The following is a 26,296-nucleotide window of genomic DNA, read 5'->3' on the forward strand; positions in this document are numbered from 1 at the left end:
AAATTGGAAATTACTTTATAGTAAACATAATTTCCCTTTTTACCTCCTGATCATAGAATTACTAATACAAAAGAAGCCTATTGTGTCTTTGAGGCTGTGCGCTAACTGAGCTGCAACACCAAATCTAGCCAGTAGGTGGTGCTTTCTTAAACGGGAAATACTTGAAGTTGAAAATTATTTTTTTATGAAGACACATGACTGCAGCCATGAAATTAAAAGACGCTTGCTACTTGGAAGAAAAGTTATGATCAACCGAGACAGCATATTAAAAAGCAGAGACATTACTTTGCCATCAAAGGTCCATCTAGTCAACACTATGGGTTTTTCAGTAGTCATGTATGGATGTGAGAGTTGGACTATAAAGAAAGCTGAGCACAGAAGAATTGATGCTTTTGAGCTGTGGTGTTGGAGAAGACTCTTGAGAGTCCCTTGGACTGCAAGGAGATCCAACCAGTCCATCCTAAAGGGAATCGGTCCTGAATATTCATTGGAAGGACTGATGTTGAAGCTGAAACTCCAATACTTTGGCCACCTGATGTGAAGAGCTGACTCATTTGAAAAGACCCTGATGCTGGGAAAGATTGAAGGCAGGAGGAGAAGGGGAAGACAGAGGATAAGATGGTTGGATAGCATCACCGACTCAATGGACATGAGTTTGAGTAAACTCCAGGAGTTGGTGATGGACGGGAAGGCCTGGTGTACAGCAGTCCACGGGGTCGCAAAGAGTCGGACACGACTGAGCGACTGAACTGAAGATACTTGAAGGTAGAGGACCATGACTTTACAGCTACCTGTGACTCTTAAAGTTTTGAATACTTTGGGATATGTGAGAAATAGACAACGCCTTTAACGGATCACTGTGGAATATAAAGAGTAGATGTAGGGAAAATGCCAATAAAGTAATAGTTTAGGAAAGATGGGCATAGGTTTGTGTATGTGAAATCTTAGAAGACAACTATTCTTTTCCAGTGACTTTCAGGGAAGGAAGATTTTTATAAGCTTTGAAATTCCTGAAATGCAGTGATTTTTTTTTTTTTTTTTTTTGAGCCAATAACTTGTAATGTTTTTACAAAGAAAAGATTAGCAAGTGAAACTCATGAAATAGGCAAGAAAAAAACTATTTATTGTCCTAAGGAATTTTAAGAGGTTCTTTGAGAAAAGATTCCTCCTCTTGAAGAGAGAGAGAGAGGGAGTTGGTTTATCTGTGTGTCCACCTGTGGGTTTGGGGGCAGTTAATCTGTGTGGGGGCGTGTGAGTCCGTATGCCCTGCCTTGTGTGAATGCTTTGTGGCAGCCTTACCTCGGTAGGGGGAGCAGTCACTACTTGTTTTTTTATAGAACTTATGTAGCCTTAACTGCTTTTCTGAGTTTAATTCAGTATAACATACTGGCAAGTGAGGAGGCTGTTATCAGATTCCTCTAAATTGTAGCTCAAAACGGTATTACCCATTTATCCAGTGGCTGCTCAGAAATAAAAGGGAGAAAAATTATGTGGAATTACTGCCATCTGGTGGAGAAAATGGGACACTGCTGGTGTAGAGTGAGGTGGGGGAAAGACCTTCAGATTTGAACTTTGTTGATTTCCTCATGCGAAGAGTTAACTCACTGGAAAAGACCCTGATGCTGGGAGGGATTGGGGGCAGGAGGAGAAGGGGACGACAGAGGATGAGATGACTGGATGGCATCACCGACTCGATGGACATGAGTTTGGGTGAACTCCGGGAGTTGGTGATGGACAGGGAGGCCTGGTGTGCTGCGATTCATGGGGTCGCAAAGAGTGGGACACGACTGAGCGACTGAACTGAACTGAACTGATTTGATTTTGTTTCTTTAGGATTTAATTCAGGTTTTTGTTTAGTTCACTCACATTCACCTCCTAAAAGCTCTGATTCACTAACTACCTCCTCTGTCGAGTAAGAATAGCAGTGGTATCTATTTTACCGATACCATCTCTAAGGAATCCTGTCTGGCGAAAAGAAAGCCTCTCATTTAAGTTTCTGCGTTATCCATACAAATACTATTCTGATTTATCCATGCAAATTCTAGCCATCTGCAGGCAAAGCCTTGCCTGTGCTAGTCTAGGAGTACAGCCACACAGCCTTGACACGGAAGGACCGGGTTGTTGGAAAGATACAAGGCCAAGCAGGGCAGTTGGCAGCAGTTCTGCTGTAGCGGCTCTGCCCTCTCAGCCCTACGAGCGTAACTATAAAAGAAATAATTCCTCATGCTTTGTCACTGCACTGCAGAGCACATTTGTGTGCATGTCCCTGTTGATGTCAAGCCAGATGATGCATAACTCCTTAACTAACTTGGCCCCCATTGCCTGCTACATGGTAGAAACCCTGATGGGGCTATGTTCTCAAAGCAACAGATGTTTCCTCGGTCCTCAGAATAGTGTAGAGGAGTACGGTTTTCCAAGTCCAGACCCTCTTTTTCTTGGTCCTCATGAAAGCCGAAAAGTAAGAACACTGAGGAATAGACCATAGTGCCCAGCTCCATACCACGGGGGACTGCAACCCCTTGAGAGGTACTCCTGAAAGTGAAAGTGTCTCAGTCACGTCCAAATCTTTGCAACCATGTGGACTGTAGTCCGCCAGGATCCCCTGTCCATGGGATTCTCTAGGCAAGAGTCCTGGAGTGGGCAGCCACGCCCTCCTCCAGGGAATGAACTCAGGTGTCCTACATTGCAGGTGGATTCTTTACCCTCTGAGCCACCAGGGAAGCCCCTTGAGAAGTACTCCTAACTCAGGGGTAATGAGGCCCTTCAGCCCAGCTTAGCCACATGAAGCCAGAGGGACAAAACGCAAAAATAAGGATTGAACTCAAAGTTGAGATTCCAGAAGTCGAAAAGGGCAGAAGATCCAACCAGTTGCCTAACTGCCACCTCAGCCATGACCCAGATGCTCTAGAATGGGGTGTGGACACAGGAAGGATGGAGTAATAATTTAAAAAGAAGTTGTCTTCCCATTTCTAAGAAGGAGCTGATAAGTGTCTTTCTATGGAGAAAAAAAAGCATGTCTTTTACATCTTTATCTTGACTGTTGGAAATGTTAAGTTAGAGTGAATGTCCGAAAGATGTTTTAAGTGACCTAAACATTTCTTAGGATTTCTGTCTCTGTGCTTACATTGTCCATCTGACCTTGCAGGCTGATTACCTCATCTACTAGAGACTGCAGCATATTCATCAGAATGGGTTTAAATTCCTAATCTGATAATTCCAACACCCACGCTATGTCTGGTTCCGATGATTTCTCAGTGTCTTCAAATTGTGGTTTTAGCCTTTTGATATGCTTTGTAATTTTTTATTCATAGCTGAATACACTGCATAAAAGAAACCACCATAGACTTCTAGCAATGTGGTAGTGAGGTCTGGGGGAGGGGAAGTTTTCTGTAGTCCTATGATTAGGTCTCCATCTTTGAATGAACCTGTATCTTCACTGTGTACTCCAAATGTATTTCTGGGAGATTTTTTTATCTCCACAACTTAGGTGGGTCAGAACAGCTAGAGACGGCTGGAGTTGACTATTTCCCTTCCCCCAGGTCAGCTAGGCTCTGATATTATCCCAGCAGGTTAGACTCTGGTTAACTAAACTAAACTTTTCCAGAAGGATGTTTTCTTTTATGGTCAGTTCCTTATGATCAGTGGTAAGAGAGCAGAGAAAGGCAATGTAAAAATTTGAAAGGAGAGATAAATTCCACTTATTCCACTGATCTTCACAGAACTACTCATCATTAACCAAACTGGCTCATTCTACTAAAAGTCCTTCTTCTCTTATTCCCTGGTAGACATTTAATCACATTAAGAAACTGCTGCAGGCCTGAGCAAAAATAGGATTGAAAAGAGAGACCATTTAATACAAAGTGTATAACCAGTCTGTAGACTGCAGTATCTGACTTAAGATGGAAATGTGAAGAGACTGACCCTGATGATTGAAAGAGAAATGCACATAGCTAAGAAGAGCTTAGCATTTCCAGTGGTCATGTATGGATGTGAGAGTTGGACTGTGAAGAAAGCTGAGCACCGAAGAATTGATGCTTTTGAACTGTGGTGTTGGAGAAGACTCTTGAGAGTCCCTTGGACTGCAAGGAGATCCAACCAGTCCATTCTGAAGGAGATCAGCCCTGGGTATTCTTTGGAAGGAATGATGCTAAAGCTGAAACTCCAGTACTTTGGCCACCTCATGCGAAGAGTTGACTCATTGGAAAAGGCTCTGATGCTGGGAGGGATAGGGGGCAGGAGGAGAAGGGGACGCCAGAGGATGAGATGGCTGGATGGCATCACTGATTCGATGGACGTGAGTCTGAGTGAACTCCGGGAGTTGGTGATGGACAGGGAGGCCTGGTGTGCTGCGATTCATGGGGTTGCAAAGAGTCGGACACGACTGAGCAACTGAACCAAACTGAACTGAAGAACAGCTTGTTTTGACATTTCTCTCCCCAAGGTATATCTTTAGCCTCACGTGTGTATCTATCCTACTATTGTTATGTTGTCTAGTTTACAATATTTTGAAATCAGTTATCTTTGCTACTAAATCATTTTGCAGTGACTATGTTCCTGTAGAGAAGTAACCATGACCTTTAAAAAAATACTGTCCTGTTACATAATAATGTTTGTCTTTTTTTGTCTCAGTTACCACAAAAGAACAAGTGATATAAATCTTTATCTCTCTCTCATACTCAACTTTCAGAGGCTGGATTGAATACACTGGAAAGTGGACACTCCCCATGTCAGTTACCTATTACTGAATATCAGAGTGTTCCCCAGATGTAGTGACTTTCATTGCTCAGGAGTCTCTGGGTCAACTGAGCAGCTCTTCTGGTCTGGGCAGTGCTAGGCTGCAGTCAACTGGCCTCATTTAGCCAACATTTGCCCAGGCATCTCCAATCAACTGTTGAGTCAGCTGGAGGCTGGCTACTCTTAAGATGGTCTTAGCTACACCAGCTTGCTTCTGTCCTGGGTTGGGAACAACCCCTGGAGAAGGGAAAGGCTACCCACTCCAGTATTCTGGCCTGGAGAATTCCATGGACTGTATAGTCCATGGAGTCGCAAAGAGTCAGACACAACTGAGGGACTTTCACTCCACTTCATACAGTGTTTGAGTGGCTGAGTCTTAACCACTGAACTGCCAAGGAACTCCCAGCAAATTGTTTTCTTGAGGGAAGGTGGGCCCAATATTGCTGTATCTTCCAATTTCTAACAAAATAAAACAACAACAACAACAAAAAAACCCTGAAAATCTCAATTTTAATGTTGAATTCCCCAGTTTTTAAATTATTGTTGTTGTTTAGTTGCTAAGTCATGTCCAACTCATACTCATGTCCATTGAGTTGGTATTCCTATCCAACAATCTCATCCTCTGCTGTCCCCTTCTCCTCCTGCCTTCAATCTTTCCCAACATTAGGGTCTTTTCCAATGAGTTGGCTCCTCATATTAGGTGTCCAAAGTATTGGAACTTCAGCAACAGTCCTTCCAAGGAATATTCAGTGTTTTAAATTTTTAAATAATAACACCAAAATCCACTGATCCTATAGGTCAGACACTTTCATGAACCACCAGCTTGGCATCTCTGTCAGGAACCCACCAATGATAACCACTGCTGAGTTCCATGCTTTCCTGGACTTCATTCCTCCGTCACTTGCATCAACATTAAAATGTTGAACACTTCTTAAGCACTAAAGCCCACGTGATAAGAACAGAGGGGAAGTAAATTTTGTTGGAATGAGGGTGCTGGGCTTAGTGTTGCTAGAGCTGCTCCAGGTTTATGCTCAAAACCCTCCATCCCCTCACTATTAGCAAGAGTGTCCTTGCTCAGAACCTTCCCACCCTGCACCTTTAGCAGGAATGGACATAAATCTTTAAAGAATCTAGAGATAAGAGGAAGCTACACACACACCAAGAGAAAACCCAAATAGAACCAAGATGGCGACAAATATGATGTCTAACAAACTGAATCTCATCATATCTTGATTTTACTACATTAGCATATTAGTAACACACTTACCAGTAGCCAGGACCAGACAGTAAAGACCAATGTTTCTGCCTTGCTGGCTCCTATCAGAGGTACTAGCAGAAGCCCTAACTGCATTTTCCCACCCCACCCCCAAGGGTAGCCTGGGCACAACTGGCCCCATCCCTTTGGTTGTCCAAGCTCTACCATTGGCATCAGAAATTAATCAGGCCTTCAAACATTAACCCTCTAATGATTTCTCCAAGATCCTGAGTTCTAATGACTTCACTTCTCTTTTACTCTCTCTAGTCTTAAAGATGACTGAGAGTGCCAGGCTGCGATGGTGCAGGAGCAGCTGAGAGGAGCTACCCCATGCCCAAGGTCAGGGGTGGTGGCTGAGAGGAGCTACCCCACGTCCAAGGAGTGGCAATTGCACGGGCTCAGGAGGGCTGAGAAGAGCTACTTCACGTTCAAGGTCAGGAGAGGCAACCTCATCCAAGGTAAGGAGCAGTGACTGCACTTTGATGGAGCAGCCATGAAGAGATACCCCATGTCCAAAGTAAGAGAAACCCAAGTAAGATGGTAGGTGTTGTGAGAGGGGATCAGAGGGCAGACACAGTGAAACCATAATCACAGGAAACCAGCCAATCTGATCACACAGACCACAGCCTTGTCTAACTCAATGAAACTAAGCCATGCCATGTGGGGCCACCCAAGACGGACAGATCATGGTGGAGAGGTCTGACAGAATGTGGTCCACTGGAGAAGGGAATGGCAAACCACTTCAGTATTCTTGCCTTGAGAACCCCATGAACAGTATGAAAAGGCAAAAATAATAGGATACTGAAAGAGGAACTCCCCAGGTTGGTAAGTGCCCAATATGCTACTGGAGATCAGAGGAGAAATAACTCCAGAAAGAATGAAGGGATGGAGCCAAAGCAAAAACAATACCCAGTTGTGGATGTGACTAGTGATAGAAGCAAGGTCCGATGCTGTAAAGAGCAATATTGCATAGGAACCTGGAATGTTAGGTCCATGAATCAAGGCAAATTGGAAGTGGTCACACAGGAGATGGCAAGAGTGAATGTCAACATTCTAGGAATCAGCGAACTCAAATGGACTGGAATGGGTGAATTTAACTCAGGTGACCATTATATCTACTACTGCGGGCAGGAATCCCTCAGAAGAAATGGAGTAGCCATCATGGTCAACAAAAGAGTCCGAAATGCAGTACTTGGATGCAATCTCAAAAACGACAGAATGATCTGTCTCTGTTGTTTCCAAGGCAAACCATTCAATATCACAGTAATCCAAGCCTATGCCCCATCCAGTAACACTGAAGAAGCTGAAGTTGAATGGTTCTATGAAGACCTACAAGACCTTTTAGAACTAACACCCAGAAAAGATGTCCTTTTCATTATAGGGCACTGGAATGCAAAAGTAGGAAGTCAAGAAACACCTGGAGTAACAGGCAAATTTGGCCTTGGAGTACGGAATGAAGCAGGGCAAAGGCTAATAGCATTTTGCCAAGAGAACGCACTCATCATAGCAAACACCCTCTTCCAACAACACAGGAGAAGACTCAACACATGGACATCACCAGATAGTCAACACCAAAATCAGATTGATTATATTCTTTGAAGCCAAAGATGGAGAAACTCTATACAGTCAGCAAAAACAAGACTGGGAGCTGACTGTGGCTCAGATCATGAACTCCTTATTGCCAAATTCAGACTTAAATTGAAGAAAGTGGGGAAAACCACTAGACCATTCACGTGTGACCTAAATCAAATCCCTTATGATTATACAGTGGAAGTGAGAAATAGATTTAAGGGACTAGATCTGATAGAGTGCCTGATGAACTATGGACGGAGGTTCAAGACATTGTATAGGAGACAGGGATCAAACCATCCCCATGGAAAAGAAATGCAAAAAGCAAAATGGCTGTCTGGGAAGGCCTTACAAATAGCTGTGAAAAGAAGAGAAGTGAAAAGCAAAGGAGAAAAGAAAAGATATAAGCATCTGAATGCAGAGTTCCAAAGAATAGCAAGGAGAGATAAGAAAGCCTTCCTCAGTGATCAATGCAAAGAAATAGAGGAAAACAACAGAATGGAAAAGACTAGAGATCTCTTCAAGAAAATTAGAGATACCAAGGGAACATTTCATGCAAAGATGGGCTCGATAAAGGACAGAAATGGTATGGACCTAACAGAAGCAGAAGATATCAAGAACAGGTGGCAAGAATACACAGAAGAACTGTACAAAAAAGATCTTCACGACCCGGATAATTACGATGGTGTGATCACTCACCTAGAGCCAGACATCCTGGAATGTGAAGTCAAGTGGGCCTTAGAAAGCGTTACTACGAACAAAGCTAGTGGAGGTGATGGAATTCCAGTTGAGCTATTTCAAATCCTGAAAGATGATGCTGTGAAAGTGCTGCCCTCAATATGCCAGCAAATTTGGAAAACTCAGCAGTGGCCACAGGACTGGAAAAGGTCAGTTTTCATTCCAATCCCAAAGAAAGGCAATGCCAAAGAATGCTCCAACTACTGCACAATTGCACTCATCTCACACGCTAGTCAAGTAATGCTCAAAATTCTCCAAGCCAGGCTTCAGCAATACATGAACCATGAACTTCCAGATGTTCAAGCTGGTTTTAGAAAAGGCAGAGGAATCAGAGATTAAATTGCCAACATCCGCTGGATCATGGAAAAAGCAAGAGAGTTCCAGAAAAACATCTATTTCTGCTTTATTGACTATGCCAAAGCCTTTGACTGTGTGGATCACAAGAAACTGTGGAAAATTCTGAAAGAGATGGGGATACCAGACCCCCTGACCTGCCTCTTGAGAAACCTGTATGCAGGTCAGGAAGCAACAGTTAGAACTGGACATGGAAAATAGACTGGTTCCAAATAGGAAAAGGAGTACGTCAAAGCTGCATATTGTCACCCTGCTAATTTAACTTATATGCAGAATACATCATGAGAAATGCTGGGCTGGAAGAAGCACAAGCTGGAATCAAGACTGCTGGGAGAAATATCAATAACCTCAGATATGCAGATGACACCACCCTTATGGCAGAAAATGAAGAGGAACTAAAAAGCCTCTTGATGAAAGTGAAAGAGGAGAGTGAAAAAGTTGGCTTAAAGCTCAACATTCAGAAAACAAAGATCATGGCATCTGGTCCCATCACTTCATGGGAAATAGATGGGGAAACAGTGTCAGACTTTATTTTTTGGGCTCCAAAATCACTGCAGATGGTGATTGCAACCATGAAATTAAAAGACGCAGTAATTACTCCTTGGAAGGAAAGTTATGACCAACCTAGATAGCGTATTAAAAAGCAGAGACATTACTTTGCCAACAAAGGTCCGTCTAGTCAAGGCTATGGTTTTTCCAGTGGTCATGGATGGATGCGATAGTTGGACTGTGAAGAAAGCTGAGTGCCGAAGAATTGATGCTTTTGAACTGTGGTGTTGGAGAAGACTCTTGAGAGTCCCTTGGACTGCAAGGAGATCCAACCAGTCCATCCTAAAGGAGATCAGTCCTGGGTGTTCTTTGGAAGGACTGATCCAGTACTTTGGCCACCTCATGCGAAGAGTTGACTCATTGGAAAAGACCCTGATGCTGGGAGGGATTGGGGGCAGGAGGAGAAGGGGATGACAGAGGATGAGATGGCTGGATGGCATCACTGACTCGTTGGACGTGAGTCTGAGTGAACTCTGGGAGTTGGTGATGGACAGGGAGGCCTGATGTGCTGCGATTCATGGGGTCGCGAAGAGTCGGACACGACTGAGTGACTGAACTGAACTGAACTGAGTAAGTATTCATTTTTTTAATATTTATTTTAAAATAATTTTAAAATAAATATCTTTAATTTAAAAATTTAGTAAGTATTTATAAACCACCTATACTGGGAAGTGGAGGCTAGTAATTACTCATACTAGAATTGAAAGTTTCATTTTATGATAAGTTTCACCTGAGGATATCTTGAGGCCGTTAGATCAAAGTTTAGATATACAAACATGTTTCTAGAAAATGGATTATGTCGTTCTTTTTTTAGAAACATCTACACCAAACTAATAATTGTCACTGGTTCTTGGGTATAGAAATTGTTTAACTGTTGTCTTTTTATAATAAGTACATATATTTTCATTATAATGAAAAACATTTTAAAAGTTCTTACAGTGCAGATTTAAAAGACTGAGACTGACATTCCCTTTTTAAGGAAAATGCCTACTGTGTGCCTTTTCAAAATAGCTATGAAGTGGACTGTACTAAGAGAATCCCAATGTATTGGGTTGGCAAAAAAAATTATTTGGGCTTTTCTGTAAGATCTTATGATAAAACTCAAACAAACTTTTTGGCCAACCCAATAATATTTCTGCCCCAGGGAATCTAAATCTTATGTCAAGCTTCACAGTCATCTTTATAGTAAGTAGCTAATATGTGATAGACTCCTAATTCACATTTGTTTCATGAATACCTGAATGTACCATCAAAGTATTTTATTCAGAGTCTCACTTCATAGAAGATTAGCCCTGTTCTGTTCATTTCTCATACCTGGCTCACATTTCATCACTTCTGAAACATACATTTCTCACTTTTCAACAATTCTGAAATTAGAATAGGACTTCCTTATAAGTGTGATTCTTTTAAACCTTGTTTCATAGCACTTTCTCTTTTATAATGTAAGATGGTATGTCTTAGATGGACAGCATCTTGGATTGAATGAAATACAATACATTTTACGTTTTCTGACTATAGAAAATACATATGACTATTTAGGCATGTTTCCTCTAAGGTTCAACTGGAAAAAGTTTTCATGGGGCCACTCCATTCAACGATCATTCAGACCTCCAGTAACGAGATGAAATCCACAACTACTGATTTACAAATGTTAAAACTAACAAGCTACAGCATTGTAAAAACTTATGTGTTTATAACGGTTTATTTCTCAAATTTTTCAATTATGATTGAATATTGAACATGTATTTCCTGTTTTGAAACTAATGTTAATGTGTAAGTGTATATAAAAAACCATGTGCATTTCTAAGCATTTATGATATACTTCAAAGATTTTCATATTTTAATGTTTTAGATGAATCAAAAGTTTAAAAGATCTAAGATATGAAAATGACTAATCTGTATTATAAGAATTCTAAGAAACTGTAGAAGAAATACTTATAAAATGTTACTGAAGAGATTAACTATGAAATCACAATGAAATGTTATGACAAAGACAGGTAAAGAACACTATAAAAAAATTAATAATGACAAAAAGAACAAAATGTCACCAGACTAATAAAATGCAACTCATCAGTTAGGTATAACCTACATTAACTGCATAGTAAAGGAATCACTCCAAGCACTGCAATATAAAATATTGAGCACATGAGTTAAAACATCAAAGACAGAAATGTATTTGATTCATAATGATTGACACATACTAGTTCTGTGAATGTTATACGAGATACATCAGGTTTAATCTTATAGTCCTTTTGGATCTCTTAGTCTTTCTCATTCTTTCCTATTTTCTCATGGAGAAGTTTTAGCTGATGTGCAAGTTAGGACAAGGGGGCAGGAAGGAAACGGGAAAGCCATCCTTTCAACCCATTACCTATCCCTCACCCTGTCATCCTATGATTGCCAGGGACTCCAAGATAACTTCATTGAGAACCTTCAAGAGCTGCAGTGACCTCCTCTTTCCCCCATCATCCCACACTTCCTTCTTTTCTCGGATCAGAAATGTAGAGTCCGGAAGTATATATGCCCTCTGCTCTTTCATCTGAGCACTCTCACCTCCTGTTCTGCCAACTCAAACCCTAATTCAACTGCCCAGTGACCATAACAGAGTTACCCACCCCCAGGACAAAGGGCTAAAGAGCTCTTTTTCCTACTGTATGCTTTAGGGAATGATCTTTAAATGTGATGAGTTTTCATCACTGTAAAATAAAAATGGAAATTCAGTTAAGACTGTAGCAACACTGAACATTTAGAAAGAAAACCAAAATTTTTGAATTTCACAATCAAAATTATCTTAAGATCTAAAAGACAAAGAAGAGGTGATGACTAAGAAAAATATAGTGCTTTTGTGGCTCTGAGTTTACAAAAATATTATTGTCAGTTTCTAATGATGCTGTTGTTATTCACCAGAATAATTTTCCACTGACTTGTAGGTTCCAGGCGTTTTTTATTTGTTTGTTTAAGTTTTCAAGTGTTACAATTTTATGGACTTTTTCAGTAGAGTGGAAATGGCAAGATGAAAGCCAGACTCATTTATGTGAGAGCAAGACTGAAATTTACATAAGCAAAATGATTATCTTTAAGAAGATGTTGACCGATTGTGTGATGATATGGACTGCTTTTTCACACGAAATAATTTCAAGAAGGCCTTCTGAAAACGCTTGTGACACAGGGGATACAAAAAAGGATTGACAAAGGAATTGAACCACTGAAGCCAAAATGTGAACTCGTACACAGGGTTTAAGAAATCTGAGAGTGTGCCATGACATGAATGAATAATTGTGAACAGAGAGTAGGGAGCCCAGCAAACAGCAAAAACACCCAAGAGAATGGCCAGTGACTTGGCTAGTTTCTTGCCTCTGCACAGCTCAAGATGTTCCCTTTGGTGAAGAACTAGGGAATCCGAATGGGAGAGAGAGCTCGTTTTGGAAGCGGTTAAACTATTCACCTGGGTTCTTAAGGAAGAAAAGAGGCTGCTCTTCCTTCCTGATTTCTCAGAACGAAGGGATGCTGCTGATTCCTCCAGGTTGGAAAGAGATGGCCTCGAAAACAGTCCATTCCTGAATGAGCGTCCGCTGCTAATGGAAGGGGCAGAAATGAATCCAGAATGCCCCCTACTGAGATGACTGCGCTTCCATAGGCTCCAGTAAATATACATGTTGAAATAAGCCACTAGCAAGACTGGGATCAGGAATTCGAAGACTAACGTGAGGGCAAGGATATGCTTCTTTTTAAGGAATTCAGGTTTGCAATCCCCCCGCAATTCCTTCCTAACCTCTGAAACTAGTATTGGCCCATGCACTAAGAAGGCCGCCACCCAGACGGCCACCATCAGAGTCACAGTCTTCAAGGTCCCAGTATGTCGAGCTCTGTAAGACACCTAAAAGAAACCAAATAAATGATTTTTAATACAATGAGTACATGTTGATTGCACAAAGCATACTGTCAGCCCTCAGGAGTTTCCGTGATGTGCGCAGTGGAGCTGGTCACTGAATCTGGGTAACGTGATTGGGCCAGGGCAGAGGGTTTCGTTTTGGTGAACCCTGGGCCGAGATGTAGACTTTCTTAACAGTTTAAGGTTAAACGTCTGACGCTATGGAAAATGTCAAGGTTAATATCTAAAAGAAGAACACAGTTTTTCCTAGTCCACAGACACTAATCTGAACTGTTAACTGAGACCAACTGAACATGCTCACAGTGTTTTTAACCTGCCAGCTGGGTCGTGAGCAGCATTTTTAACAAATTGGGATAATCAATGTCAGAATGTATCACACATCATAAGGATGTGTATTGTTTGATGAAACTTTTGCTTTGGGAAAGCATTAATAAATATACATAAGAGAGAGAGAAATGTGCATACCGAATCACAGTGTAAAATGCATTTGTCACTGAAGTCACAGTAAAAAAAGTTTGAAAGACAGAATCTATTCTGCAGTTTATGCTGAGCCTTCAAGGTGGGGTCAAAAAGGAAAGAACTCTTACCTTCCTCTCATAAGATGATGCACAAAAAGAAAGAGAGTTAAATCGGCTGTAGGAAGAGACTACAGTGTTACTGAGCAGAACCTAACATTTCTTTCTACAAACGAATCCACCCAGCAAAAATGGTACTGAAGCAACGGTGGCCAGCCACTTGGGGAGACGTGGCTGTGGTGAGTGCCACGGTCTTTTTTAGGAGTGAAGAATATTCTAAGCCCATTTGAGCACAGGGACAGGCTTCTATAAGGAAAGATGAGATTCTGTGGGGGAGCGTTGCTCTCAGATCCCAGGACCTTTGATAGATTCTCAAATCTTGAAGAGTATCTTCTATAAGAAATCTAAGATGCCAACTACCCATATGAGGGGTAACCATGTGACCCAAGACTTTTCTAAGGGGACTTGGAGCAGACAATCTCTCCAAACCCCTTTCAGATCAGTAAGATTTCTTCCAACCACGTTCCATGTTTCTCTGCTTATACTCGAGGAAAAGGAAATGATTTACCCATGACGTGGGGACACACTTCCCTTTTCACCATCTTTCAAGTACCATTTTCTCTGAGTTTTTAAGTCTTGTCCTGAAGTATGTTCTCATTTTTATTAAAAGGGTATAACAGTGCCAAGCACTGTCTTTCTTTAATGGCTTGTATGTGCTGAGGAGGGCTCACCAACGGGCTAGAGTAAAAGGAGGTTTGTTTAAATTTTTTAAGTTACTTTTTTAAAAAAAATCAAGGAAGTGGGTTTTTTTTTCTCTTTTTGTTACCCTTTTTCCAAATTACTGGTAATTCTGAGGCTAACCTAAAATGTATATGGTGCTAACCACAAGCTCCCATGTACAGTACATCTTTTTGCCTTCTGCTTCTCATACCACTAATTAATACTTGCACTTAAGTCTAATGATTATGAAGATAGTAACAATACCCAGATGGTCATAAAACTGCATTTAGTTTTTTAATTGCTTTGTTCAGCCTTCGTAATGATATGGTACAATACGCTGAAAAGTGATCTCTTTTCTGTTATGTATAAGGTCAAATGGGTAACAGACATCCAAGGGAATTGAGATGATGATGCCAATCTCTTCCCTCGTCTCTGAGTAGCATTTTAGACAGATGACAGTTCAAAATTGCTTGAATCCGGGCCCATGCCTCCCTGAAATTCATCCGTGGCCCACTTCTCACTTTTACAGAATATGTCCATTATTCATGATGTCTCCTCTTACCCTGCTTCCTCCCCCACTTCCATAAGACATCCAAACATTCTGTCAGTCAGGTTTCTTTTGTGAGGCAGAGCAGCCCCTGGAACGTGCTGGTGTTAATAATGAGATGGGATTGCAGGGCCATTCTAAGTGCTTGTCAGGCATGGCCATTTGCACCGAGCCTTCCTTTCCCCGGTTATTGTCAGATTTCCATTTCTCAAGCCCCGCCTGTCACCCTGACCTGTTACATTGTCTTCTCGACTTTTAGCTACAGCAAGGGCTCTGTTCCCCATGATCACTTCCTATGAGCTCCTGTGGTCTTTGAAGGTTTCCTTCTGGCTTCCTACAGCTGTGTTGGAACTCAGCCAACAGAGGTGCTGGTGCTGCCTGAGCATCCCCATGAGCATTCACACACCGCTGCCTTTAGCACCTGTTACACTTGTCTCTGCCGTGTCCTAGGGACCCGGATCCAGCTGACCTGGCCCTCACCAAGTTTACAGCCCACATTGTCAAGGAATTTCTCAGGGCAAGACCAAGGAATAAACCCATCCACTTTTCTCTCTGGACATCACTCCTCAACTCTGTAATGTCTAGGCCTTTTTTCTAACTGGGAAAGCCGCCCCTTTCCTTTACACAAACCTTAGGTTCACTCAAGAGCTTGAGCCTGCAGTGAATAAATGTCCCAGTGAACACTAACTAGGAACACTCAGTTGAGATTAAAAAGAAAACCCAGAAGGAAAGGAAATGTTAAAAGTACAAATGGGGAAGATAATTAACTAGAGCACTGCTTTTCAAACATTTTGACTGTAACCTAAAGTAAGAAATGCATTTTAAACCCTAATCAAGGATACTGACAGAAGTATTCATAAAACAGTTCTTAGCTTTATTATACACAGGGTACTCTGATTTACTCTAATTTGTAAGTTCTGTTCTACTTCTTTGCATGTTTTTTCATTCTAAGAAAAAGTGACGTAACAGGCCACTGAACTGACTTCATGACTCAATAATGAGTTACTATCTGTAGTTTGAAAAATGTGAGATTACAGGCTTCTGGATTGCTAATCCGAATTGATCTGTACTCTCTCCAGAGTTTGTCCAGGACAAACTGCCGTGCACTCTGGTGCCAGTGACGTACTCAATGTCAAGTGTCTGGCTGTCCCACCACATCCCATTCTCTACTTCCTTGCCATATGGCAGCTCAGCTAGAGAACATACTTCCCAGCTTCCCGTACAATAAGGTAAGGCCATGTGACTACATTTCACCAGTGAAAGGTGAGTGTAAATGATTGTGTGACTCTGCACTACTTGGTTAAAAGAAAATCCTTTGCCCTGGACTTCTGCCTTCTGCTCTTCTTTTCTGAAACCTGAAGTGACAACAACTTGACTTTGAGCATGCCAAGGAGGTTAATGACTTAGGATGGGGGTCAGCAAACCACTGATCATGGAGCACGTGTGGCCCAGCAACTATTTGGATGATAAAGTTTTATTTAAGCAATTGCAACAGATACCATAAGTGCCTGCTCTAGAGAGTACAGAGCCTGGGTCCCTGGGTGGGCTCCTGGAGCAGAGCCTTCTAATCTTCCTGAACTGTTCTATGAGAAAAATTAACTTCTGCCTTACAGTCTGAGTCTCAGCATTTTGGAATCTCTTTGTAATGGCATTTTATCCTATCTTTATCCAATGCACCCTCCCAATCCTGTCTGCCTCCAAGATGCACAGCTCTCCCAGGACAGAGCTGTCCCTGGCCTCTCAATGCCTCCAGCACCACACTTAGTCCCTTTGTTTATGGATCCATTTCCACATTAGACTGTTATGTTCCTCAAAAAAAAAAAAAAAAAAGACTCTGCAGATTCAGTTCTGTATCCCAGTCCTTAATAAAATCCCTGTCACACAATCATTCCCCATACATTTAGGTCCCTGGGACTCAGGAGTGAAGGAAGTTTCCCATCAAGGTCTCAGACTCTTCAGATCACTGTCCCATTATTTCTGTGGCCTCCTCCCATCCCTCATCCTTACTAACATCAATCTTATTCTCTCCTTTGTTGCTGATAAATTTAGCTTGCTTAAGAACTGTCATGAACTAATTGATGAGACTATTCCAGATCTTGGTTAGTTCAGACTTGCTTGGCATGGGTCCTAAACTGGCACTGGTTAGTTCCACTGTTACAACCTGTGGCTTCCCTGCACACTGTTTTTTCCTTTGGTCATTCAAAATTAATTTCTTCATGACATTCAGAAGTCTGGGAGTCTTTCTACCTGCCCACCAAGTTCAATCCTGAAGAAAACATTCAGGTCTCAAGTTTTCTTAGGAGTTGAACAGATAAACCTCCTATGAGATTCATGCATATCCAACCTACTACAGACTCAGTTTACCACTTCTTACACCTTGCCTTGGATTCTGTTGGACATTTTCCCATTTTCATTGGACGCAGGGGAGTGACTTAACCAAACACACAGGAAGTGTTCACTAACAGCCAATGAGAACTTAGTGCCAACGAAAGGGTAATCAGGCTTCTCTAAGGTTGGTCAATTAAACAAACAAACAAAAATTTTTGCTTAGGGACCCAAAATTTATAAAACTCACAAATATATAATCTTCTAAGCAGGATAAATTAATGTTTTGACTTACAGCATTGGAGACTGACTGATATCGATCAAAGCTGATGAGTACGATGTTATACACAGATGCTGTACACAAAAGATAGTCAGTAGTGAGCCAAAAGACACAAATGTTATTTTCAAACTCCCAGTTGAAGAGCTTGTGAGGGATGAATAAAGGAATGGAGATCATACCTGCATGGGCGGAAAAAAATGAAGATTAACAAATATAGCACGTATCAATGAATACGAAGAGACGCAAACATGACACAATGAACTATCTGAAATGACCAAAAACTGCTTGATCATAATTTAGAAATTCATGGTATTTCATCAGCAAATTCAGGACTGATTTCCTACACGTTCCTGTAAATACCATTTTAAAAATAGCTGTCACAAACATCATACCTTCAATGGCTCCTTGTTACTTTCCAAATTAAGTTCAGGTCCCAACATGTATTTCCAGCCATACACAGCATCCATCATCTTTTGTGTTCATGATCCGACCCAGACAGGATGGGCCGCCCTTCCCCTAAACACATCTCACATTGCCACATCTTTTTGCTTTTGCCAAGAACGTTCTTCTTGCTTGAAGATCTCTCTTTTACAGAGAAGTCTATTTAACTCCTTCTCATTCTTCACTTAGTGTAAAAAAAAAAAAAATGATATCTTTCTTATCATCTTTATTGGAACTCCCTAGGTAGAAGTGACCCTTTGCCACCTGCCCTCTCCTGGCACCTCAGTCATCTCTCCCTCTCTCGTGTACAGACACATCCTACTTTATAACATTGTCACGTGTTAAGATTGGGACCGTGTTGAAAGTCAACCTTTGTATTTTTCACAACATCTAGACTTGACTAATGGCTCACACATGTAACTCAAATAAATTAATAGCAGCTAATAGGTATTGTACAGTTACCATATGCCAGACACTGTCCTGTGTGCATTACATATATCATCTCATCTAACTGTCATAGAAACTCTGTAAGGCAGGGACAGTGTGAGAGAAAAAACCCTCTGCTACTCCTCCACTCCTGGCTCACTCCTCTTCACCCTTGTTATTGTTCAGTCACTAAGTCATGTCTGACTCTTTGCAACCCCATGAACTGTAGTAAATCAGGCTCCTGTATCCTCCACTATCTCCCAGAGTTTGCTTAAATTCGTGTCCACTGAGTCAGTAATGCTATCTAGCTGTCTCATCCTCTGCTGCCCCCTTCCATCTTCCCCAGCATCAGGGTCTTTTCAAAGAGTTGGCTGTTCACATCAGGTGACCAAAGTATTGGAGCTTCGGCTTCAGCATCAGCCCTTCCAGTGAATATTCAGGGTTGATTTTCTTTAGTATTGAGTGGTTTGATCTTCTTGCGGTCCCAGAGACTCTCAAAAGTCTTCCCAACACCACAATTCAAAAGCATCAGTTCTTTGGCACTCAGTTCATGGTCCAACATACATGACTCACATCCATGTATGGTCTCACATCCATACATGACTATCGGAAAAAACAGAGCTTTGACAGCATGGACCTTTGATGGCAGTGATATCTCTTCACCCTATCTGACCTCAAATTCACCACACCCACACCCAGACCCACACCCCCACTCTCAGATCCTTGCATAGGTATCCTGGTATGCAGCACACTTCCCTCTACGAAGCCTCCTTCTGTTTACTCAAATGAATCTTCCTCAGTGAGCCCTAACCCTGAAGTTTACACTATAACCTCTACCTCTAACATACTTCCTCCTCCCTATGTTTTTCTCAATAGCAAATGATCAACCTCTAAAATGTTGTGTAATTTTATTTATTTATTTATATCGTTTATTGTCTGTCTCACCACCCATGTTCCCAGAAAAAATACAAGCACCATGAGGGCAGGGATCTTTTTTTTTTTTTTTTTTTACTGTATTTTGCCTGATATATCCCCAGCACCTAAAAGGGTGCCTGGTTCAAAATAAATTAGTATCAGATGAATGAATAGATAAAAACGGGGAAGTCTAGTTTCATTAAAAATTGCTGTCAATCCTGAATAGCCCCTTCTTTCAGAAGCCAGTTAAGAAGCTGCATCTTGTGGGAAGTGGGAGGGAGATTCAAGCGGAGGGAACATATGTATAACTATGACTGATTCATATTGATATATGGCAGAAAAGTGAAAGTGAAGTCACTCAGTCGTGTCCGACTCTTTGCTACCCCATGGACTGTAGCCTACCACACTCCTCCGTCCATGGGATTTTCCAGGCAAGAGTACTGGAGTGGGTTGCCATTTCCTTCTCCAGAGGATCTTCCTGACCCAGGGATCGAACCTGGGTCTTCAACACAATATTGTAAAGCAATTATCCTCCAATTAAAAATAAACTTAAAAAAAAAACAACTGCATCTTCCATGAGAAAATGACAGTCAAAAGGTAGAGGGGAAGCTGAAAGCCCTAGTGAATTCTTTGGGCCAACAGAGTAATGTGTGGATAACAGTGATTGTATTGAGGGTATTATGGACTGAATGTGTCACCCTCCCCCAAAATTCACATGCTGAAGCCCGATTCCCCAGAGTGATAGGGCCTATAAGGAGGTAATTAAAGTTAAATTAGGTTGTAAGGGTAGAGCCCTAATCCAACAGGCTTAGTGTCCTTAGAAGAAGAAACACCAGGAAGCTCGCTTGCTCGCTGTCTCTCAAGGCTGGATGAGGATGAAGCAAGATGGCAGCCATCTACAGGCCAGGAGGAGAGCCCTCAGCAGGCCCCAAATCAGCTGGCACCTGGGTTGTCCTAGCCTCCAGAGCTCTGAGAAAGTGAACTGCTATAAAGTCACTCAGACTGTGGTTATTCCGCTGGGGCAGCCCGAGCTGACTAACACAGAGGGTAGAGAAGAGTCAAGGGTACCAGCGCACTTCACTCTTGTGCTTCGCTTTATTGCACTTCACGGATACTGCATTTATTAGGAATGGAAGGTTCATGGCAACCCTGCAGCGAGCAAAGTCTGTCAGCGGTATTTCTTCCAATAGCATTTGCTTCCTTTGCGTCTCTATGTGTCACATTTGCTACTCCTCACAATATTTTTATTTTTTTATTATTATATTTGTTGTGGTGATCTTTGACGTTACTGTTTTAATTGTTTTGGCGCTCCATGAACTTTGCCCACATAATCCAGTGAACTTCATAAATGTTGTGTGTGTTCTGACTGCTTCACCAGCCTGCGATTTCCTTGTCTCCTCGGGTTTCCCTATTCCATGAGACATAACAACATTGCAATTAAGCCGATTAATAACCCTAGAATGACCTGTAAGTATTCAAGTGAAAGGAAGAGCCAACGGATGTGGCAAATTTCAGTGTTGTCTCATTTTAGGAAATTGCCACAGGCACCCCAGCTTTCAGCATCCACCACCCTGAGCAGTCAGCATCCATCAACATCATGGCAAGACCTTCCCATGAGCAAAAAGATTATGACTCTGTTAAGGCTTGGAAAATGGTTAGCATTTTTCACCATAGAATATTTTTAAATTAAGGTGTGTAAATTGTTTTTTTAGACATAATGTTATTGCACACTTAGTAGACTGCAGCTATACCTTTTACATGCACTGAGAAACCAAAAAATTCATGTGACTCCTATTTTGATTTTTGCTTTATTGCAGCAGTCTGGAACTGAACTCACAATACTTCTGAGTTATATTTGTACTAAAGATACACTTTGCCATCCTGAAAATGTGGTTCAGACTCTGTCATCAACAACAACCTTTTGCCCTTGAAGATCCTGTCTGGGTCATCCATCATGTGCTTATGTAGGCCATACATACCCACACAAATGTAGATATGAAAAAGGTACCCATAGATGGAAGCATTGGTCATGTGATAACAATTTTATAGGTATCACTATAGATATAAATATTTTTCTGGAGTAATATATAGGTGAGATATGTTAACGCACCTGATACTGGAATTTTTCCTCAATAAATCTTTCCTTTTCAACTAAATTCAGCCTAGGAAGCTGCTCAGGTAGCACAAATTTTAAGAAATTGCTTCTACAGGAGGCCAGTTCAAAAATCTGTGACAAGAGGCCATTCAGCCAGAAAGCCCACCGTACGGAGCACGCGACGCTCTGACCTGCACTGGCATCGCCGCGTGGATGTGAGCTCTGGGTCTCATGACCTTAAATGTTAAGAACTTCCATCTTACAGCTACAGAAAGTCTCTCACAAGGCCCATCTTGGCCCATCACCCCCACCACCGTGAGGTCTTATAGGCTCAGAGCTAAAAAGACACACTTCGAGCATGGCAAAGGAGAAAGAAGAGCATTGACACAAAACTCAAATCTAGTTACGAAATGCTCTCGAAGACTCTGCCAAGCCCTGCGCTGTCATGGTAAATATTGCATTACATCAGTGGACCTCTGCATGAAGCTGGCAGGTGGCAGGGAAAATGTGAAGGATGAGACTGGCTGATTAAATGAGATTCTGGCCCGTGTCCAACTGCTCTCATCAGGAGCAAAGCCATTTCTTTTCCCATCCACCTGACAATAGAGGAGGACCACCAGGACTGCTGAATCATCACATCTGCAGGGACATTTCTCAAAGAGGAACCACAGATTGTGATGCTCAAGACCACGATGGTGGGCCTGCCATGATGCTGACCCTGGGCCTTATACAGAGGCATTCTGTTCTTGTCTAGAACCATCTTCATTCAAAAGCTTCAGGCCTCAGTCTCTCTCCCTTGGATATATTTTTACCCCATCCCTTCTGACCATGAGGTATACAAGTCTTTACTTCCTTTGGAATAGTCAAAATACATCATCCATTTTAAATGTTGAGTATCATCTAAAAGTTGTACAGCTTTGTGAAGAAGGAGGGGGATACATATATTCATAATAGAATATTCTCTGTTCACATAAATATACTCGTGTATTTATCTGTGTGGGCTTCCCTGGTGGCTCAGAGGGTAAAGCATCTGCCTACAATGCAGGAGACCTGCGTTCGATCCCTGGGTCAGAAAGATCCCCTGGATAACGAAATGGCAACCCACTCCAGTACTCTTGCCTGGAAAATCCCATGGACGGAGAAGCCTGGTAGGCTACAGTCCACGGGGTCACAAAGGGTCGGACGCAACTGAGTGACTTCACTTTTACTTTATCTGTTTATGTGAGCATAAAGGGCTTCCCTGGTGGCTCGGCAGCAGGAGACTTGGGTTCGATCCCTGGGTCAGGAAGAAACCCTGGAGAAGAAAATGGAAACCTACTCCAGTATTCTTGCCTGGAAAAATCCCATGGAACAGAGGAGTCTAGCAGGCTACAGTCCACGGGGTCACAAAGGGTCAGACATGACTGAGTAACTGAGCACACACACCCATACTGCTGCTGCTGCTAAGTCACTTCAGTCATGTCCGACTGTGTGTGACCTTATAGGCAGAAGCCCACCAGGCTCCCCCGTCCCTGGGATTCTCCAGGCAAGAACACTGGAGTGGGTTGCCATTTCTTTCTCCAATGCATAAAAGTGAAAGGGAAGTCAATCAGTCGTGTCCGACTCTTAGCTACCCCATAGACTGCAGCCTACCAGGCTCCTCCGTCCATGGGATTTGCCAGGCAAAAGTACTGGAGTGGGGTGTCACTGCCTTCTCCGACACAACCATGCACATGTGAGCAAAGAGAGTGATGTGGAAGGATCTATATCAAGTTGTTAGTGTTGGTTACCTGGAGGGGCAGAACTGAGGAGAAAAACAAGACTGCTGCATGTTTTTAATGCTTCTATATTAGTTCTCCACTTTTTTCTGTGATCCTGTCATTTTTATACCTGGATTCCTGTCAATCTTTCCAACTAGAGGTTTCCTCCAAAACTTTTATCATTGCAATATCAGAAGCATAAACTGCTTTCCCAAATGCTCCCTATTTCTCTGAGGAATGTCATACTTCTCTTGTCCCCAGAACTCAATCTTTAACACATCTTTTTCCTGCCTGACAACCCCACCGCCATTGCATCTCTGCCTCCTGAACTTATTTCCACTCTTACCCTCGTCGGCAAAGTACTGTCTCAGCTTTTTATTTAAAGCAGAAACATTACCTTGCCGACAAATTTCCATCTAGTCAAGGCTACGGTTTTTCCCGCAGTCATGTATGGATGTGAGAGTTGGACTATAAAGAAAACTGAGCGCCGAAGAATTGATGCTTTTGAACTGCGGTGTTGGAGAAAGCTCTTGTAAGTCCCTTGGACTGCAAGGAGATCAAACCAGTCAATCCTAAAGGAAATCAACCCTGAATATTCATTGGAAGGACTGATGCTGAAACTCCAATACTTTGGCCACCTGATGGCAAGAACTAACTCCTGGGAGAAGACCCTGATGCTGGGAAAGACTGAAGGCAGGAGGAGAAGGGGACAACAGTGGATGAGATGGTTGGATGGTATCACTGACTCAATGTACATGTGTTTGAGCAAGCTCCAGGAGTTGGTGATGGACAGAAAAGCCTGGCATGCTGCACTCCATGGGGTTGCAAAGAGTTGGACATGACTAAGTGACTGAACTGACCCTCGCTCAGAGCCTCACTGCTGATTTCTGCCAAGGTCACTGCAGGATTCTCAGAAACCAAGCCACCCTCTGCTCCGGCTTCACCCACCTCCTACATCTCTTCTGATGCCTCTAATGTGAAGCTTCAACCCAGTCACTCAGTTAAATGTCACACTGCCTTCTGAATAAGCTCCAATCCAGACTCACACTAGTATTCAAAGGCCTTCATTGTATAGATTCCAACTATTTCATCTTCACCCTTTGCTGTTCTCATATAGCCCATTTGCACACAAGCCAGCCTGGAGCTCCCACTTAGGAAGGTATACGCAATGATTTTCTATCAGCATATCGCTGTTGATTCTTAGAATTCTCTGCCCTCCCCAACTCTGCCTATGGAAATTATTCCCATCCCCTTAAGTTCATTTTGGAGGCCACTACCCCCTAACAAAATGTGTTCCCCCACCCGCCGCCCCGCCTCTGAGTGCCTATAACACTTGGTAGCTCTTTGTGGGTTCTCACATCACTGTGTCCTGTTAGTCATTTCTGAACTTCTCTTAGCTACTGTACTATTTTGAAGGCTTAAAAAAGAAACAGACTAACCTAGTCCTGTCTATCTCTCATCATCATCTAATTGCACTTGGTACTTAACAGTACTTATACATGGTAGGTACTCTACTAACATTTGTGAACTTGGTTTGAGTTGACATTTGTCTACAGAGAAATCCAGAGTGAAAAGACTAACACAAGTTGAGCAATCACTACGTTCCAGGCACTAAACTTAATTGTTCTATTAGTTTTGCTTCATTTTAACATAACTGTAAGTATTTATGTAGCTATACACAATAACAAATTAACTAGGAGGTCCTATAAAACAATATCAGCAGTAGACACTTCTGCATATTTACTTATTATTACAAGGATATGCGCTTCCCTGGTGGCTCAGCTTGTTAAGAATTCGCCTGCAATGTGGGAGGCCTGGGTTCAATCCCTGGGTTGGAAAGATCCCCTGGAGAAGGGAAAGGCTACCCACTCCAGTAATCTGGCCTGGAGAATTCCATGGACTGTACAGTCCATGGGGGTCACAAAAAGTTGGACACAACTGAGTGACTTTCACTATACACTCACTATTACAAGGATTGTGGAAAATGATCATCAGGCAGTAAGAAATTATGAAGTGTACATTTTCAAAGAAAGATTACTTTGATTTCTATGATCTTAGTTATTTAGCACTATGATACCATATCATACACAAAGTAGGTTAGTGTTGGGTGTACTTTATAACATGCTATGATGTATCATATCATAAAATAATATCAACTATACTATTTGACCTGAACATCCTATTTTCTGATTGTGCCAATTACCAGTACATGCATCATTTCCTATAACTTCAACACTGTGATATTAAAGAAACTATGCTTACTTAAAAAGGAATACTTATAAACCTAAACATGCAAGGAAAATAGCTCCAGAAACAAAAATAACTCTTAGATTAAAGCAATTCTGGACTTACTTTTATTCCATAAAAAGAAACTGTTTTTAGAGGAAAATTCCCCTATAAACCTTATTTACATACATATATATATATATATATATATCATTCCCATATAGTGCCATACAGCCTCCCCTGAATTTAAATCCTTAAACTTTTTATTTCTAATAGTACCCAATTTTATACAGTCCTTTGAAATAATAAAAGCTTGTTTTATGTTTTTAGAAATAAATTATAATAGAGAAAGATTATCTTAAATGTAACTTACCAACAAAGAAGTCTGAAATGGCCAAGTTAAGGAAAAAGTAATTACTTCGATGTCTAAGATTTTTGTCCACCACAAAAGCTAAAATGACCACAGCATTTCCTAGCATTATAGCAAAAGCTAGTAAGCTCATTAAAAATGCTAAAGCAATGTTTGAAAAAGAATATATGTCTTTACTAGCTGGCATCACAGCAGAAGAATTTGTGTCATTAGTAAATGGCATCACATGAGAAGAATTTATGCCATGAGTATACATGACATCAAACTTAATACAGCAAACTAAGCCAGCAAGACAATTCCGACAAGTGTCTTTCCAGTCGAATACCTAAAATATATAGTCTCCTACACATAACAACATTTTTTAAAAGTCTAATGCTGATCTCATAGTACTTCCTGATTCTTGATAAAAGCAAACTTGTGGTAACAGTTTCCTCTTAACTGATACTGAAGAAGTGTTTCCAAAGACAGTGAAAGGTTTTATCTTAAACATTTTGATGTAACTCATCTATTTCCCACTAATAGAGCAATATTATATAAAATATAGTTGATGCACTCTATAGGTAAGGAATTGGGCTCAAATGAGAAGATATAAATCCAGTTAAATGT

General features: G+C 41.6%; 1 protein-coding gene across 1 annotated transcript; it reads right to left on the reverse strand.

The window, feature by feature from the left end:
* Positions 1-12,123: 12,123 nt before the first annotated feature.
* On the reverse strand, positions 12,124-26,071 carry HRH4 (histamine receptor H4). The gene is made up of 3 exons (XM_002697718.6): positions 25,694-26,071; positions 17,494-17,657; positions 12,124-13,076 (listed from the first exon to the last, which is right to left on the reverse strand). Exons 1-3 carry the CDS (start codon positions 25,944-25,946, stop codon positions 12,276-12,278), a joined length of 1,218 nt encoding a protein of 405 aa, XP_002697764.2. The 5' UTR covers positions 25,947-26,071; the 3' UTR covers positions 12,124-12,275.
* Positions 26,072-26,296: the final 225 nt, after the last annotated feature.

Source organism: Bos taurus, chromosome 24 (assembly GCF_002263795.3).
Source record: "Bos taurus isolate L1 Dominette 01449 registration number 42190680 breed Hereford chromosome 24, ARS-UCD2.0, whole genome shotgun sequence".
In the NCBI taxonomy this organism is placed as follows: Eukaryota; Metazoa; Chordata; class Mammalia; order Artiodactyla; family Bovidae; genus Bos; species Bos taurus.

What these genes read in the sequence shown, in the direction of transcription:
- HRH4 (XM_002697718.6), bottom strand. Translation starts at nt 25,946, where the DNA reads ATGTATACTCATGGCATAAATTCTTCTCATGTGATGCCATTTACTAAT. An exon ending in CATTTCAGACTTCTTTGTTG is followed by an intron (nt 17,658 to 25,693) that starts GTAAGTTACATT and finishes CCGCCCATGCAG; the next exon opens with GTATGATCTCCATTCCTTTA. An exon ending in ATCAGTCAGTCTCCAATGCT is followed by an intron (nt 13,077 to 17,493) that starts GTAAGTCAAAAC and finishes GGTTTCTTTTAG; the next exon opens with GTGTCTTACAGAGCTCGACA.